The 16,544-nt window shown below is 42.6% G+C and overlaps 1 protein-coding gene across 1 annotated transcript; it reads right to left on the bottom strand.

Annotated features, from left to right (window-relative positions):
- Positions 1 to 6: 6 nt before the first annotated feature.
- LOC129512800 (HLA class II histocompatibility antigen, DP beta 1 chain-like) lies at positions 7 to 13,873 on the bottom strand. Its single transcript, XM_055330344.1, is given in 6 exon segments — positions 7 to 80; positions 10,996 to 11,105; positions 11,624 to 11,909; positions 12,527 to 12,703; positions 12,706 to 12,813; positions 13,828 to 13,873. Coding segments are annotated over 6 exon segments (801 nt in total).
- Positions 13,874 to 16,544: the final 2,671 nt, after the last annotated feature.

Below are 16,544 nucleotides of genomic sequence, written 5' to 3'. Positions count from 1 at the left end.
CCGGCTTCAACATGGCTCTTCCTGCTCAGGTCCAGTATGACTGACTGCTTGAGTTCCAGCTTTCATGTCTATATTCCAATCTGCAGAAAGGGGGAAGAGGAAAGAAGAACCCATCTCCTTTTTTCTAAGGTCATTTTCTAGAAGTTGCACACAGCTGTTTTGCATAAAGGTTATTGAACAGAATTTTTTCTGTGTATTTTTTATTGGAGTTCCATTTGCCATCCAGTGTTCGATTTGCCACCCAGTGTTCATGGGATGAACACCCAGTGCTCATCCCGTCACGTGCCGCCCTCAGTGCCCGTCACCCAGTCACCCCATCCCCCTTCTCACCTCCCCTTCCACTACTCCTTTAGTGAACAGAATTTATGTGTGACTGTACATAACTGGAGCGGAGAATGGGAAACTAGTACTGATTCTGGAAGTCCATGTGCCCTCGTAAAATGGAAAATTCTATTAAGGAATCAGGGATTATGGATATTGGGGAAAGAGTAGTGTTTTCTGCTGTGCCATGTCTCTAAACAATTTTTTGAGTAAGATCCAGAAATGGGGGATTGTGCAGCAGCTTTTATCAATAAGGGAGTCTCTTAATTTCCATAAGAATCATTAGTTTAAAAGCATACTTTTTGCCTTAATGAGGGGAGGGACAATCCAATGTAATCTACCCATCAATGGTGGCCTAAATGCCAACAGTTCTAGGCAAAGCATGAAACAGGAGATTAAAAACAAATAGGCTGCTTATTTTGTTTTGCTGGCAAACTTCCTACTAGGGATTTCTTTAAGTTTCTGGAGGCTGTTTTGGAGGCACCCAGACCAACACACTTTCCTTCATGACTCCACCATGGGTTGCCTCTATTGATTTGCCTGTCTCTGAGGTCATTGGCCTTATTGGAGCATCAGTAGAATAGCTACAATATGCATCCTTTAAAGATGATTTTAATTTGTTAGCAAGGCCATCCAGTTGAATTCTCAGAGACATATGCCATATAGTTATGTAGGTCTTTTTCTTTTAAAGATTTTATTTATTTATTCATTAGAGACACAGAGAGGCAGAGACACAGGCAGAGGGAGAAGCAGGCTCCATGCAGGGAGCCCAATGTGGGACTCGATCCCAGAACTCCGGGATCACACCCTGAACCGAAGGCAGATGGCCAATGGCTGAGCCATCCAGGCATCCCTAGTTATGTATGTCTTAAATCACTAGACTCCAGTGATCTGAAGATCTATTTAGCCTCTAAAGCCATATTATCTAATATAACTTTCGGGGATGATGGAAATATTCTACTTCTGTGCGATCCAGTATGGTGGCCACTGGCCCTAGATAGCTATTGAGCATTGAAATGTGATTAGCACCCCTAAGGAATTTTATTTTTTATTTTATTTAATTAATCTAAGTAGCCATACGTCACTAGTGGCTACTGCATTAGCACAGCGCAAAGGCATCTTGCTGTTTAAGGACTGTCTAAATTTGGATCCAAAAAATAATAATAAATTTGGATCCATTTTTACTAATTGGTGAAGAGCCCCAAGTTTAATTTGGATGTGGGATATGGAGAATTAAAACATACCAATTGATTCCTTTTCTCCTTTCTTGGGTGGAGAGTTTCAAGGGCAAAGGCTTTTGCCTGATCTCGGGAAGAATTTTTCTTCCCAAAAGTTTACTGAAATTTTAATCATAAAATCAATAAGGGAAGACAGAGTTTTTGGGTGCAGTACTTTTTAAAAATCAGTATTACTGAGATATGATTTATACCCAGTAAAATTTATCCTTCTTAGCTGAATTGTTCTAGGAGTTTTGACATTCATTGTGTAATCACCACAACAATCAAGGTAGAGGCTATGCTCCCTTCCCCCCAAAAAAGTTCCTCACGGGTACAATTGTTTTCAAGTGATTCCTGGTTAGTTTGTCATTAGTGTAATGAACAATTTTAATACCTGAATTGGATTTAGGTTATCTGTTTATTTTCTTTCTTTTTTTTTAAAGGCTTTATTTATGTATTTGAGATAAGAGAGAGAGAGGGGGGCACCTGGGTGGTTCAGTGGTTGAGCATCTGCTTTTGGCTCAGATTGTGATCCTGGGATCCTGGGATTGAGTCCCTCATCAGGCTTCTCATGGGGAGCCTGCTTCTCCTCTGCCTGTGTCTCTGCTGCTCTCTCTGTCCCTCATGAATAAATAAATAAAATCTTTTTTAAAAAGGGAGGGGGAGAGAGAGAGAGAGAGAGAGAGAGAGAGAGAGAGAGAGAGAGAAGAGAGAAAGCGAGCGCATGAGTGCAGGAGTTGGGGGAGAGGGTCAGAGAGAGAGAGAGAGACGGAGAAGCAGGCTCCCCACTGAGCAGGGAGCCCAATGCAGGGCTTGATCCCAGAACTCTGGGATACTAACTGACCTGAGCCAAAGGCTTAACCTACTGAGCCACCCAGGCACCCCTCTTTCTTTTTTTATTTTTAAATTAAATTAAATTAAAAAAAGATTTTATTTATTTATCCATGAGAGACACAGAGAGAGGCAGAGACACAGGCAGAGGGAGAAGCAGGCTCCTCACAGGGAGCCCAATGCGGGACTCAATCCCCACACCAGAATCATGCCCTGAGCTGAAGGCAGATGCTCAACTGCCGAGCCACCCAGGTGTCCCTCTTTCTTTTTTTTTTAATCTAAATTTTACTCAGTTAACACACAGTACAATATTGGTTTCTGGAGTAGAATTCAGCGATTCATCTCTTACATACAACAGCCAGTGCTCATCACAATGAGTGCCCACATTAATACCCATCACCAGGGATCCCTGGGTGGTGCAGCGGTTTGGCGCCTGCCTTTGGCCCAGGGCGCGATCCTGGAGTCCCGGGATCGAGTCCCATGTCAGGCTCCCTGCATGGAGCCTGCTTCTCCCTCTGCCTGTGTCTCTGCCTCTCTCTCTCTCTCTGTGTGTGTGCTATCATAAATAAACAAAAAAAAAATTAAAAAAAATACCCATCACCTATCAGGTCATCTGTTTAAATTCTGTTTTATTGGATTATGCCTCAGGGTGGAAGAAGTCACTGTGGTAATATAGTCAATGTGGCTTGTTGCGGCAGCCAAATGAAAGCAAACTGACGGTGAACGTAATTTATTGGTATTCAAAAGAATGCACCAGCCAGATGGATGCATGTATACTAGTCAAGGATAGATTTAGCAAGATCTTTTACTGAGGAAATGATAGCAGGTACAGTGCTAGCCATATTTTATTTATTTATTTATTTATTTATTTATTTTTACAACTAGATGAGTTAAATATTTGTACTTAGAACAGCCCCTGGCATTTATTAAGTACTACTTGAAGATTAGCTAATCTTCCTAATATTGCTATGATTCACAGTTAACTACCTTTTGACTGTCAATGAGTTCTATTGGTGGGATGGGTATCTCTAGGTTCTCCAACTATTTTATCATAATTGTTATTTTACATATTCTCCTAGAGACTTGACACTTTCTTCTTCTTCTTCTTCTTCTTTATTATTATTATTATTATTATTATTATTATTATTATTATTATTTTGTGTGGGGAAGTGGAACTCCAGAAGTTCGAAGTGGTAGCTTTTCCAATTTCCAGAATTGCATTAGTGAAGTCAAATAACATACCCAGGGACAGGTGAAATCACCACTGAAACTTTTTGGGTTTTCTGTAAACTAAACTCCTTCAATGTTACCTCTCTTTTTAAAAAATATTTTATTTATTTATTCATGAGACACACACACAGAGAGAGAGAGAGAGAGAGAGAGAGAGAGAGAGAGGCAGAGACACAGGCAGAGGGAGAAGCGGGCTCCCTGGGGGGAGCCTGATGTGGGACTCAATCCCAGGGCTCAAGGATCACGCCCTGAGCCGAAGGCAGGCACCCAACTGCTGAGCCACCCAGGCGTCACTCCTTCAATGTTATCTCAACTGCTGTCACCTTAGATGCTTGTCCTCCACATGTCCCAATATTAAAAATAGCCCTCTTATTAGATTAGATTTTCCTAATTAAAAGTTGCTGTTGATCCTGTATCCCAAGGTTCCTAGAATTCTGGGATATTTTCCTTGGTCCAAAGTGTTCTACAGAGTCTAGAGTGTCTCCAGACAGATCTAATATTGTAACAGGTCCGGAGGGACAGACCTTGGGCCTTTTTAGTGCTGTCCTCGGAGGGGATCTGGCTTGATCTTCAGGGCAAAACTCTTTAAACTCACAGGGGAATCAAAGGAGGTGTGCTGAAGCGCTCCCTTTCTGTACCAGGAGAAATGTGTTCGTCAAGTTTATGAGCTCTTTGTTTTTGTGATTTCCTTTGGCTTGGTTCCCAGCACTTTGAAACTGAGTGAGTTGAAAGCTTGCCAAGATCATTTCTATGGTTGAGGCGTCTATATGTGGTAGAATTGGATTGCTGGTGCTTCCTTACCCTCCTTTGTAATTTTATTAACTTGCTAGTGGGCTTGTTATGTTTTGGGGACTCTCATATCCCCAAATCTAATGAGCTGTGACCAGACAAGACAGTTTATTTCCATCTTCCCTTGCTTCTCTAATTTTTTTTCACTTTTCAATTCTCTAGCAGTTTTCACCTGCAGATGGTTCTGCCTCCACCAAAAGCTACTAAGAGAGGGCCTACATGTTTTTAGAGAAAGATTGTAGACTCTACTCTGCCTCTCCAGTAGCTATTAGTCACATGTGGCTAGGACAATTTAAATGTAAACAATTTAAAATTAAATGAAAAATTCAACTCCTTAGTTGCACTAGCCATTAGCATTTTCAATGCCCAAAAGTACCTGTGGCCAGTGGCTACTTGATGGGACAGCTCAGACACAGGACATTTTGTACCATAGCAGGAAGTTCTGTTGGACAAGCACTGGGTCTAGATGTTTTCTGATGATCACATTCACTTTACAGATACTAGCTCTCTCTAGTTATGTAGTCCTTCTTCTTTCCAAAGTTGATGTTGAAGGGTTTCCTTCTCTTGGTATGTTTTCTTTATATTCAGTCATGTAAAAATATAACTAGGGTTTGTTTAGTGACAGAGCAATGATTAGCATATTTTCGTGGCTGCTGTTAAAGGCAGAGCCAGACCACTGAAGCACTGGCGCTGCCAAAGCCTCTACATTTGGCCATATTTATTTTGGCTTTTGTGTGCCTAACTTTTTCTCTAACTTTTTTGTTAAAAACGCTGGCGCTTTCCCAAATTGACAAATTCCCTCACATCTTGTTCCAAGTGTGGATTCCACTGTTGGCCACTAGGTGATGACGGGATCCCACCTGATATTTTTGAGCTTTAAAGCACATTTAAAATTCAGATCCTTGCAATGCTTCTTCCTAAAAAACAAACACACAAACAAACAAAACAACAACAACAACAACAAACCGGGAGCATTTCTCACGAGGATTAAAAATACCCTACAGTTTTAATTCCTACAGTTGTTGAATAAAGCAGGAAAGGACAACCCCCTACCGTCAGGAGTCGGAAGTGAGCGGAGCTGGGGCGCGCTTGCGGCGAGAAGGCTGTTGACCGAGCACTTGGGCTCAGCTCCTTCGTGTACGACACGGAAGAAGCTTACACCGAGTCCCTGGAGCCTGAAAACCTATTCCAATGCCCCTGTGATGGGTTTCTAACCCATCAGATCGGGACCTGCTGGTTTCCTTATCATCAAGTGCAGAAAGAATCATCCTGATGAGGCAAATTGGCTGTTTGTCCTTCAATGCTCACCACCAGGTTCCTGGGGCTGAGATCAGTCATCACACCCTCAGGCTGTGGTGATAAAGGCTGTACTGAGCAGGATGTTGTCAACCAAATCAGGAACCTAGGACAAGAGACTGGCTGAGAGCACATGGCAGTGCCCTCCTTGCTATGAAGACTGGGATAAAGATCTGTGGGAACAGACCCACACCCCATTTGTCTGGGGCACAGCCAGCTACTGTGGCAACAACAGTCCTGCCAGCAATGTAGTTATAGGACAGAAGAGTAACCTGGAGTCAGGCATGCGTGTGGAAATGCATAGTAACTGAATATCTAGCTCATCAAATGCCAGACCCTGGAAGACTCTTGCTTCTTCCTGCTACCAGGGCGTTCTTCATTTTTTTCCTCCTAATTTAATTGTAGAAAGATAAACCGGGACTTTCAAACTGAGAAGTATCTTTTTTCTTTTTTTTCCCCTCCTTGCTTTGAGTTCTCACTCATTTGATCCAAGAAAGAACCCTTGGTGCCTGGCCAGTGCAGTCAGTGGTTCCTGGCTGGCTCAGCAGGTAGAGAGAGCATGGGACCCTTGGTCTCAGGGTTTGAGTTCAAGCTCCACTTTGGGTGTGGAGCCTATTTAATTTTTTTTTTTTTAAGGAAAGAAGCCTTAAACTCAGTAGAACTGTTTCAATAAAGCGTCAATGTAGGCTTTTTAAAAAGAAGGAAAGGACAGAAGCACTAAGTAATTTACCTGTTATGAAAAAGAAATTTTCTTATTATATTTCCAAATGACAATCCTCTACCCTCAAGAGGGCAAGCTTCAGAACCTGACTCAATAGTTAGAATTCTAAGTAACTCAGGCTTTTTGACTGTCCTCTGATGACGTCATGTGAGGAGGAATTCTTGGCAAACAGAAAATCAGAGAGACCCCCCTCCTCCTTGTCAAACCCTAAACTAATGTATTGGTTCTGCTCTATAAGCAGAGGGTGAGGGGAGTCTGGTGGCTCAGTTGGCTAAGCGGCTGCCTTCGGCTCAGGTCATGATCCTGGGGTCCTGGGATTGAACCCCATATCAGGCTCTACATGGGGAGCTTGCTTCTCCCTCTCCCTTTCCCTCTCGCCCTGCTTGTGCTCTGTCTCTGTCAAATAAATCAATAAAATCTTTAAAAAAAATAAGCAGGGACACCTGGGTGGCTCAGAGGTTGAATATCTGCCTTAGGCTCAGAGCGTGATCCCGGAGTCTGTGGATCGAGTCCCGTATCGGGCTCCCAGCGCGGAGCCTGCTTCTCCCTCTGCCTGTGTCTCTGCCTCTCTCTCTCTCTCTCTCGTGTGTCTCTCATGAATAAATAAAATATTTTAAAAAAATAAACAGAGGGTGAAATGTTTAGGACTCTAAGATAATAGGCAAATGTTTTAAAACTAAGTCGCTTTTAATTATGACTCAAGATAATATTAAATTAACTATTAGGCTTTAGAAATGCTGGTTTATCAGTCCTCTGTTGACAAATCTGAAGTAGTGAAATGTCTCTTATTTTAGGCAGTGCAGGCAATGACAGGCTCATTCAGAGTCAAACTTCTTGCATGTGAAATTCTTTGGGCACTAAGTGGATTGCCTTTCTCATTTTTCCAAGGCAATTGACAGTAGACATATGAACTACAACTTAACTTTCTCATTTGGGGCACTGAGAGGTGGGCTACCCATGTCCTCTACCAGAAATATCACAGGCTAGGAAGCACGTGTAATTTCTCATATCATTGAACAAAAGATAAAAGCTTCAAAGAACAGATTACCTTCATCTGCATCCTTTGCTTGTACTTCAGCTATTCAAAAACTGTTAAATCCAAGGAAACCAGGGTGGTTCTGACATTGGAGCGAGCAGCTCTTGGTCTCGGGATTGTGAGTTCGAGTCACCTGTTGGGCATAGGGATTACTTCTTAAAAACCCGCTTAAATGCTAATAGGATTCATAAAATATAATAATAATTTCACATAATAACTAATGAAAAATATTATATGAATTTAACTCTATGTCTTCCGCAACAACCCATGTTTCCAGAAAACTAGTCTTCAAGGGTGTATTCTGTATCAATGTATGTCTTTCTTTGATAAAAATGAATACTCATGGGGACACCTGGGTGGCTCAGTGGTTGAGCATCTGCCTTCAGCTCAGGTCGTGATCTCGAGGTCATGGAATCGGGTCTTGCATTGGAGTCCCCGCAGGGAACCTGCTTTTCCCTCTGCCTATGTCTCTGCCTCTGTGTGTGTGTCTCTCGTGAATAAATACATAAACTCTTTTTAAAAAAATGGGTACTCATGTTATTTTAAAAATTGTCAGCAAAACGGATGGCTTGCTCCTGTGCAGGAAAGATGTAACACAGCAGGTCCATCTACTATTTTTTTGGCCTGAGTACAAAGGTGGCCTCTGCCTGGCATCTGGGAACTTGGATTCTCAGATCTAATAAGAATGTTCCTAAATTGTACCTAAACTGTATAAAAATATGGTTTATGCTGAACACCTGCTTTCCTTCTGTGAGTCTGGAATTTTCGTATGTGCTAGGCAGATGGTGCTTACATGACCAGGTCCCAGTAAAAATCCCGAGTGCTGCGTGCTGAGCTTTCCTGGCAGACAATATTTGTGCAGTCACAACTCATGGCTGGAGGAATTAAGTGTGCCCTCTGGTTCCAAAGGGAGAGGGCTTTTGGAAGCTTGCACCTGGTTTTTCTGGGCTTTGCCACACGTACCTTTTCCCTTGACTGACTCTGCTTTGTAAACCTTTGCTTTAATAAATCTAAGCCATGAGTACAACTATATGATTCCTCCTAGTGAATAACCTAATCTGGGTGGTCATGGAGACCCCTGACACAGCCCCATATTTGATCACAAGATGGCTATCTTGTATTTAAAATCACCAAAAACTAACTTATCTTTTATAATATTTAATCAAATTGATTTTATGTAGAAGGTCAGTTAAGAAAGAAAAACTCCTTTTTTTTAAAGATTTTATTTATTTATTCATGAGAGACACAGAGGCAGAGGGATAAGCAGGCTCCATGCAGGGAGCCCTATGAGGGACTTGATCCTGGGACCCCAGGATCATGCCCTGAGTCGAAGGCAGACGCTTAACCGCTGAGCCACCCAGGTGTCCCATAAGCATTGTTTTTTCTTTTAAGATTTTATTTATTTATCATGAGAGACACACACACACACAGAGAGAGAGAGAGGCAGAGACAGAGGCAGAGGGAGAAGCAGACTCCATGCAGGGAGCCTGAAGTGGGACTCGATCCTGGGTCTCCAGGACCACGCCCTGGGCTGAAGGTGGCGCTAAACCGCTGAGCCACCCAGGCTGCCCAGAAAAACTCTTTAAGCTTGGCTAAGGCACTGTCATTTTGAAAAATGATACTAATCTATAAATATTACAAGAATTAGTTTCCTGATCCTATTATATAGTAATAGTAATGGTCTTAGGTGGCACACCATACCATGAAATGTCTGAAAAAAATATGATTTCTGTCTTAGTCTAAAACATTAATTAAAGAGATTTATAAGAAGTATAATGAACTGTATTCTAAAAGCTGGCCTATGTCTGAAAAATCTGGTATACATATATCTTTGACCTTTTTGGAACTAGAGATGTACTTCCTACTGAATGACTCAGAAGGGAAGGTGTTTTGGATGATCTAATAAACCTATTATTTACAATTCTGATCTTATGTTGACTTTTACACTTGGAAAGAATATTATTAATGATTGACATGCTTTATTAGTCCTATATAAATGTCAATGGGAAAATCCAGGCTCAGTGTCTGTTCCATCTGGGATTTCTAGGAGTAATGGTTCCACCCCTCGCTGGTAAGAATGCAGCATGAATTTAATCATCTACAATGAAGTAGAGCAAATTTTAGGAGATTCATTATCAGTTGGCCTTCTATTCAATAAGGTCAATCAATAACCCATCAAGAAGGTTATTTCTCCATGCCTGCGTGAAACAACAATGACTTGTCCAGTGATCATCGAACCCTTCAACCATAAACATGGTCACATGACTATATCTCCCTCCTCTCAAAAAAAAAAAAAAAGAGAATAATATTGGATTTAGATAGTTTATGTTCCTCAGGGAAAGTCACTTTATAGATTGGAAGAACTTGAGAAAGAAGTAAATTGAATGAAAATGCTGAGACTCGGAAACTGACATCAGGGGGGCACAATTTAGCCATAATCTCCTTTCTGGAGGTGGGACTTTACTGGATAACAGGAATAGCAGAACTGCTTGTTTCAAGGTTACACTTGATGTTTGAGATCAGTTCAGGAACCCTGCGAAGAAGAATAAGAATTTATTTATTTCCATTTATTTTTAAAGAATTTATTTATTTATTTGAGAGAGAGAGAGAAAGAGTATGGAAGCAAGCACCAGTGGGGGGTGGAGACTAGGGGGGTGGACGAAGGAGCAGAGGGAGAAGCAGACTCCCCACTGAGCAGGGAGCTCTACCCAGGGCTTGATCCCAGGGACACGGGGCTCCATCCCAGGACCCTGAGATCATGACCTGAGCCGAAGGCTGATGCTTAACCAACTGAGCCACTCAGGTGCCTCAGAAGAAGAATTTAAAACATCCCGAGCTCAAAGGCTACATTTTCTTTCCCTCTAGAGTCCCAGGAGAGAAAAAAATTACAGAGGTAGGCTGAATGTTGGCCTACTGAGCAATGGAAGAGAGTTTCTGAAGTTTCCTTCAGCAATGGAGCAAAGTCATGCTCTGTGGCCACACCCACCTAAAGAGGAAAATGGCATCAAGAGTTGGGGGCAATTTGGCTCAACTTGCAAGAAAGGTGGAGTGTTTGAGAGTTTCTCCTCATTCTTAGGGCACTTTCTATGATCTATCCTGAACACAGCATACTCATTGAATGCTCCCAGTCTTATGTTGCAATGACGTGAATTATATCCCAAGAAGGAAGAAGGGAGCAGAAATACCATCTGTTGGCTGAGGTCCCTGTCATCCTGAGGGAAAATGAATTTGGTCATCTAGAGAGTAAGGAGCAACAGCATCTTAGGAAATTATCCAAAAATTTCCACCACAGTCCCCATGTCACACTTTAGGTGTGAGTCTACCCCAGGCTGAAAAGAACACCCTGCAGGATAGGGTAACTGGCAGCCTCAGGTATCTTATTGGAGCAGACCTTGCTAGGCATCTTCTTTCCTCCAGGGCTGCCTTTGGCTTATCAGCATCTGATTTCAGTGGCCTCTTTTGGTCTCTTGTTTTGCTTTTCTGTCACAACTTCATCACTGAAGAGTAGTGAGACATGGAAAGACAGTATCAACCCCTTTCCGGAAGTTTCTTACCTCGCTGGCTTCTAAAACGGAGAATGAAGCTCACCAAGAGGGCAATGAGCCCTAGCACAAAGTCTCTGACTCCAGCCAGCATCTTGCTCCGGGCAGAATCAGAGGTACCCCTGGGGAACAGAAGTCAGGGTGAGTCTCACCTCCACCTGCCACAACCTCAAGGCCCTGTTTGACACCTGGAGCCTGATCGAATCTACCATGGAGAGAAAAGAAAGAGGATAAGGCCAAGCTTGGAGGCACTATGGAAAAGGGGTAGAGGCAGAAGGCATTCTAAAGTTCTGGGCCTCAGAGTGATGACTTCTACAGGAGGCAAATGCGAGTTTCAGATCAACCTATTAAGTCCAAACATAAGAGACCGAAGGGAGAGGTGTTGTCATGTCTGAGGGCCAGTCATGAAGGTGACTGCCTTTCTGAATTGTTGTTATTCGACAAGGAGAGATTCTTTAGACTTCCCCAGAGCAGGATAAATGTACGGGAGAATTGCTAGACCTTCACTGTTCCCAGCCAAGACCACAGTTGGGTGGATGAGGAACAACACGGGGTAGTGTAGTTGTAGTATAGTGTAGTGACACAAGACAAAATGAGCGGACCTCAGATCCTGGAGTCTGGAGGGCCAGCAGGGAGTAACTCACTCCATTCCACAGTGACAGGACCATCCAGGCTGGGGTGCTCTACTTGGCAGGTGTAGATGTCTCCCTGCTGAGGGGTCATTCCCAACATCACCAGGATCTGGAAGGTCCAGTCTCCATTGTGGATCAAATTGGTGGATAAAACCCCCGCTGTTTCCTCCTGTCCATTCAAGAACGAGCGGACTTAAATGTGGCCTATATAGAAATCTGACACGTGGCAGACAAGCAGGTTGTGATGCTGCAGGCGTCCCTTCTTGGAGGGGGAGACGTTCACTTTAGGCTGGACTAGGAGGGAAAGAGAATCTTGTTATGACAGCTGAGATGGCCAGAGCAGTGCATTTAGCTGTTTTCTTGTCACATTGACTTCTCAGATGTTAAAGATGAGTCCTATCACCTATGAAGCTACTTAGTGGGAGAAGATGGGCAACACAGTAGGAAAAATGGAATGAAACATTCCAATGTTCTAAGAATGACCTTGTAAATGACCAGTAGAGAAAGAGCAAAGAAGAACAGAAGAGGGCCAGAGGCCGTGCTCTATAACATTTTTGCCAGAAATGTAAGTGACAGTAACTAATATTCTTTGAGCAGAAATCTTGAACCAGCTATGGGAGCTCCCTGAATTTACATGTTCTCATCTGGGTCAAAAGGATGTGTAATCCTGAGAGATACTATCTTGGAATCCGAATATATTCAGCCTATAGATTTCCTTTGATCTAGCAGTCTGATCCTCTCCTTAAAAAAAGAGAAGAAATGAAGTAGCTTGATTTGTTCTTCATTTTAACCTAAGTGTTTCCTGGTTTCCTCTGGGGCGCCGGGAGGGGGGTGCTGGGGCGCTCCCCTCCTCTGCTGCCCAAGCTGCGCCCTCTCCTCCCAGAGTGTCTCCTTCACACCGACCCTGTCACCTCTGCGCTGCAGCGTGAAACCCTGGTCCAGGTCGAAGATGTGCTTGCACACTGTGTCCACGGCGCTCTGTCTCAGTGCCAGGAACTCCCTCTGGACGTTCCAGTTCCTGGCAGTTACTCGGCCCAGCTCGGACACGGCCGCGAACACCCCCGCCGCGCTGTCCAATTGCGCGAAGAGCTCTGCGTGTAGATGTATCGCTCTAGGAAGTGGGGCGTCCCGGGGAGCTCGCTGAGCCCGTAGCAGGTGCTCCGCCTCTGGTAGACAGTAAAGCTCTGTGGGGAGTAAACTATGAGGTGAACATAAGAATATAGAGGAGAATATAATAATGAATATGGGGCTGAGGAAGCCTTTTCTTCTTCCTTTTTTTAAAGATTTTATTTATTTATTCATGAGAGACACACACACACAGAGAGAGAGAGAGAGGCAGAGACACAGGCAGAGGGAGAAGCAGGTTCCCCGTGAGGAACCCAATGCAGGACTCGATCCCAGGACCCCAGGATCACGACCCGAGCTCAAGGCAAATGCTCAACCACTGAGCCACCCAGGCGTCCCGTGGAAGCATTTCTTTCTTTCTTTATTTCTTTTTCTTTCTTTCCTTTCTTTCTTTTTTAATATTTTATTTATTTATTTATTCATAGACACAGAGAGAGAGGCAGAGACACAGACAGAGGGAGAAGCAGGCTCCATGCAGGGAGCCCGATGTGGGACTCGATCCCGGGTCTCCAGGATCACACCCCAGGCTGCAAGCTGCGCCAAACCGCTGCGCCACCAGGGCTGCCCCCGTGGAAGCATTTCTTAAGCAAACATAAATCAAAAGGCAAAAAGATAATGAAATAAATTATATTAAAATCCAATGCTTCTATTATACAAAGGACCCCACTAAGGAGTTAATAGACAAGGACTAGATACACACAAGCAATGTCTAGAATTGACATGGGATTAGTATCTAAAATATATAAGCAACTCCTAAGAAACAAGCAAAATAAAAAGACTGATAGAGAAGTGGGTAAGGAGTAGGAATGGGAATTTATAGGAGTAGAAACCTGCAAGGCAGAATGCAGCTCACCAGTGGAAAGAGAATTGCAAATTCAGAAAGAAATGAGCCAGATCTATTAGACTCAAAACACTCTTAGTTTGTACTGGTTCCTGGAGGGTATGGAGAAAGCATCAGATGGAGAAAGCACCGCCCTCACCCCGACCGCCTCCAAGGTCAGAATAGCACCCAGAAGACACTTGGTTACATTGGAGATGTGTGCCATAGACCCAGCACCCCGTAACTTGTTAGACATCGAATGTTCACCTCGGTCCGTAACGGGACAGGTAGGGGCTGCTGCTGGCTGTGGCATTATTTGGAGGAGTTGGCAGAAATCAGTTGGTGTGATCATCCCTGGGACAGCAAACCTAAACTGTTGTCGATGTGCACCACGGAATCTTTCTTTAAAGGTATTATTTATTTATTTAGACAGAAAGCATGAACAGGGGGAGGACACAGGGGGAGGGAGAGAGAATCCCAGATAGACTCTACTAAGCATGGAGCTGGCGCCAGGCTGGATCTCACGTCCCTGAGATCATGACCTGAGCTGAAATCGAGAGTCTGGCCACTCAAAGGACTCGGCCACCCAGGTGCCCAAGCACCATGGAATATCATCTCACCATTAGAAGAAATCAAAATGATTGTACTCTTTTCTCCTTTGTCAGATCTTAAAAGCTTTATACTGAGGGACAAAAAAAGAAAACAATATACTTTATAACATTGTGTAGGAATGTTAAAAATATAAGCACGCGAGAAATACATATTTGAAAGCATGTATAAGAACAAAACTATGTAGGAAACCCATTAGAATGGGGGATACATTCTCTGTGTGTTTTAGAATCTTATCACAATGTGATAACTCAGGCAGTGTGATTTTTTTCCCTGTCTCCTGTCCTACTCTTTACACTTGAACATTTTAAAGTAAGTTAATCTTTTATTCATACTTGTATAACAGCACCTAATCTAAGCCTTAGTAAATACTTATGAGTCAGAGAATGAGCAGAGAGTTGATTTTGTTTTTTAAAATGTTTCCATGGGCAGCCCTGGTGGCTCAGCGGCTTAGTGCCGCCCTCAGCCCAGGGCGTGATCCCAGAGACTCGGGATCGAGTCCCACGTCGGGCTCCCTGCATGGAGCTTGCTTCTCCCTCTGCCTGTGTCTCTGCCTCTCTCTCTGTGTCTCTCATGAATAAATGACATCTTAAAAAAAAACCAAAATATGTTTCCAGCTTTATTGACATGTATTTGATAATAAAAAATCATATATATATTTAAGGTATAAAAACTGATGGTCTGATACATGTGTACATTGTGAAATATTCACAAGGCAATCGACATATTCATCATCTCATACAGTTACCAATTGCCTTTCTCTCTCTTTTTTTTATGTTGAGAACTGCTAAGATTTACCCTCTTAAATTTCAAGTATACAATACAATATTGTCGACTATAGTCGCATTGCTGTACACAGTTCTCAAGAACTTTTTCATTTTGCATAACTGAAATATAGTACTCCTTGAAAAATATCTCCCCATCTTCACCTCCCCCAGCCCCCAGTAACCATTTCTATGAATTTCACATATCTTACTTAAGACCATGCAGTATTTGTTTTTCTACAGGGCTAATTTCACTGAGCATAATGTCTTACAGGTTCATCCATGTTCTTGCAAATGGCTGAAGAGTATTGCATGGTGTATATATACATGATATTTTCTTTATTCATTCATTTATCCTTGGACATTTAAGTTGTGCCCATATATTGGCTATGAGAATAATACTGAAATGAACATGGAAGTACAGATATCTCTTCAAAATCCAGATTTCATTTCTCTTGGATATATACCCAGAAGTGAGATTGCTGGATTAATGGTAGTTCTATTTTTAATTTTTTGAGGAACCTCCATACTGTTTTCCACAGTAGCTGTGCCTGCTTACATCCCCACCAGCAGTGTATTGGGTTCTCTTTTCTTCACATCCTAGCATCATTAATCTGTCTTTTGGTATTAGCCATTCTAACAGGTGTGAGATGATGTCTCATTGTGGCTTTAACTTGTATTTCCCTGATAATTAGTAAAGTTGAGCACTTTTTCATATACATGTTGGCCAACCGTATGTCTTCTTTGGAGAAATGTCTATTCAGCTCCTTTGATGTTTTTTTAAAATCGGGTTTTTTGTTTGTTTGTTTGTTTTTTCTATTGAGTTACATGAGCTCCTATATTTTGAATATTAACCTCTTATCAGACACATGATTTGCAAATATTTTCTCCCATTCCATAGGTTGCTCTTTCACTATATTAATTGTTTCTTTTCCTGTGCAAAACTTTTTAGCTTAATGCAATTTGTCTGTTTTTGCTTGTTGTCTGTGCTTTTGATGTCGTTTCCATAAAAATCATCACTCAGGGGATCCCTGGGTGGCGCAGCGGTTTGGCGCCTGCCTTTGGCCCAGGGCGCGATCCTGGAGACCCGGGATCGAATCCCATGTCGGGCTCCCGGTGCATGGAGCCTGCTTCTCCCTCTGCCTGTGTCTCTGCCTCTCTCTCTCTCTCCCTCTGTGACTATCATAAATAAATAAAAATTAAAAAAAAATCATCACTCAGACCAATGTCAAGAGGGTTTTCCTCTATGTTTTCTTCCAGGGGTTTTATAATTTTGGATTTTACATTTAAGTTTTTAATCAATTTTGAGTTGATTTTTATATATGGTATGAGATAAGAGTCCTATTTTATTATTTTGCATGTGGATATCCAATTTTCTCAATATCATTTATTGAAGACTATATTTTCCCTATTGTATGTTCTTGGCACTCTTTAAAAAAAGATTTTATTTGTTTATTTGAGACACAGAACATGAGCAGAGGGAGAAGCAGACTCTCCACTGAGCAGGGAGCCCAATGCAGGGCTTGATCCCAGGACCCTGGGATCATGACCCTGAGCCAAAGGCAGACGCTTCACCAACTGAGCCACCCCAGTGCCCCTGTTCTTGGTACT

The sequence above is a fragment of the Nyctereutes procyonoides genome, unplaced genomic scaffold, assembly GCF_905146905.1.
Source record: "Nyctereutes procyonoides isolate TBG_1078 unplaced genomic scaffold, NYPRO_anot_genome, whole genome shotgun sequence".
NCBI classification, from domain to species: Eukaryota; Metazoa; Chordata; class Mammalia; order Carnivora; family Canidae; genus Nyctereutes; species Nyctereutes procyonoides.
This window is presented reverse-complemented; position numbering and strand designations above follow the sequence as displayed.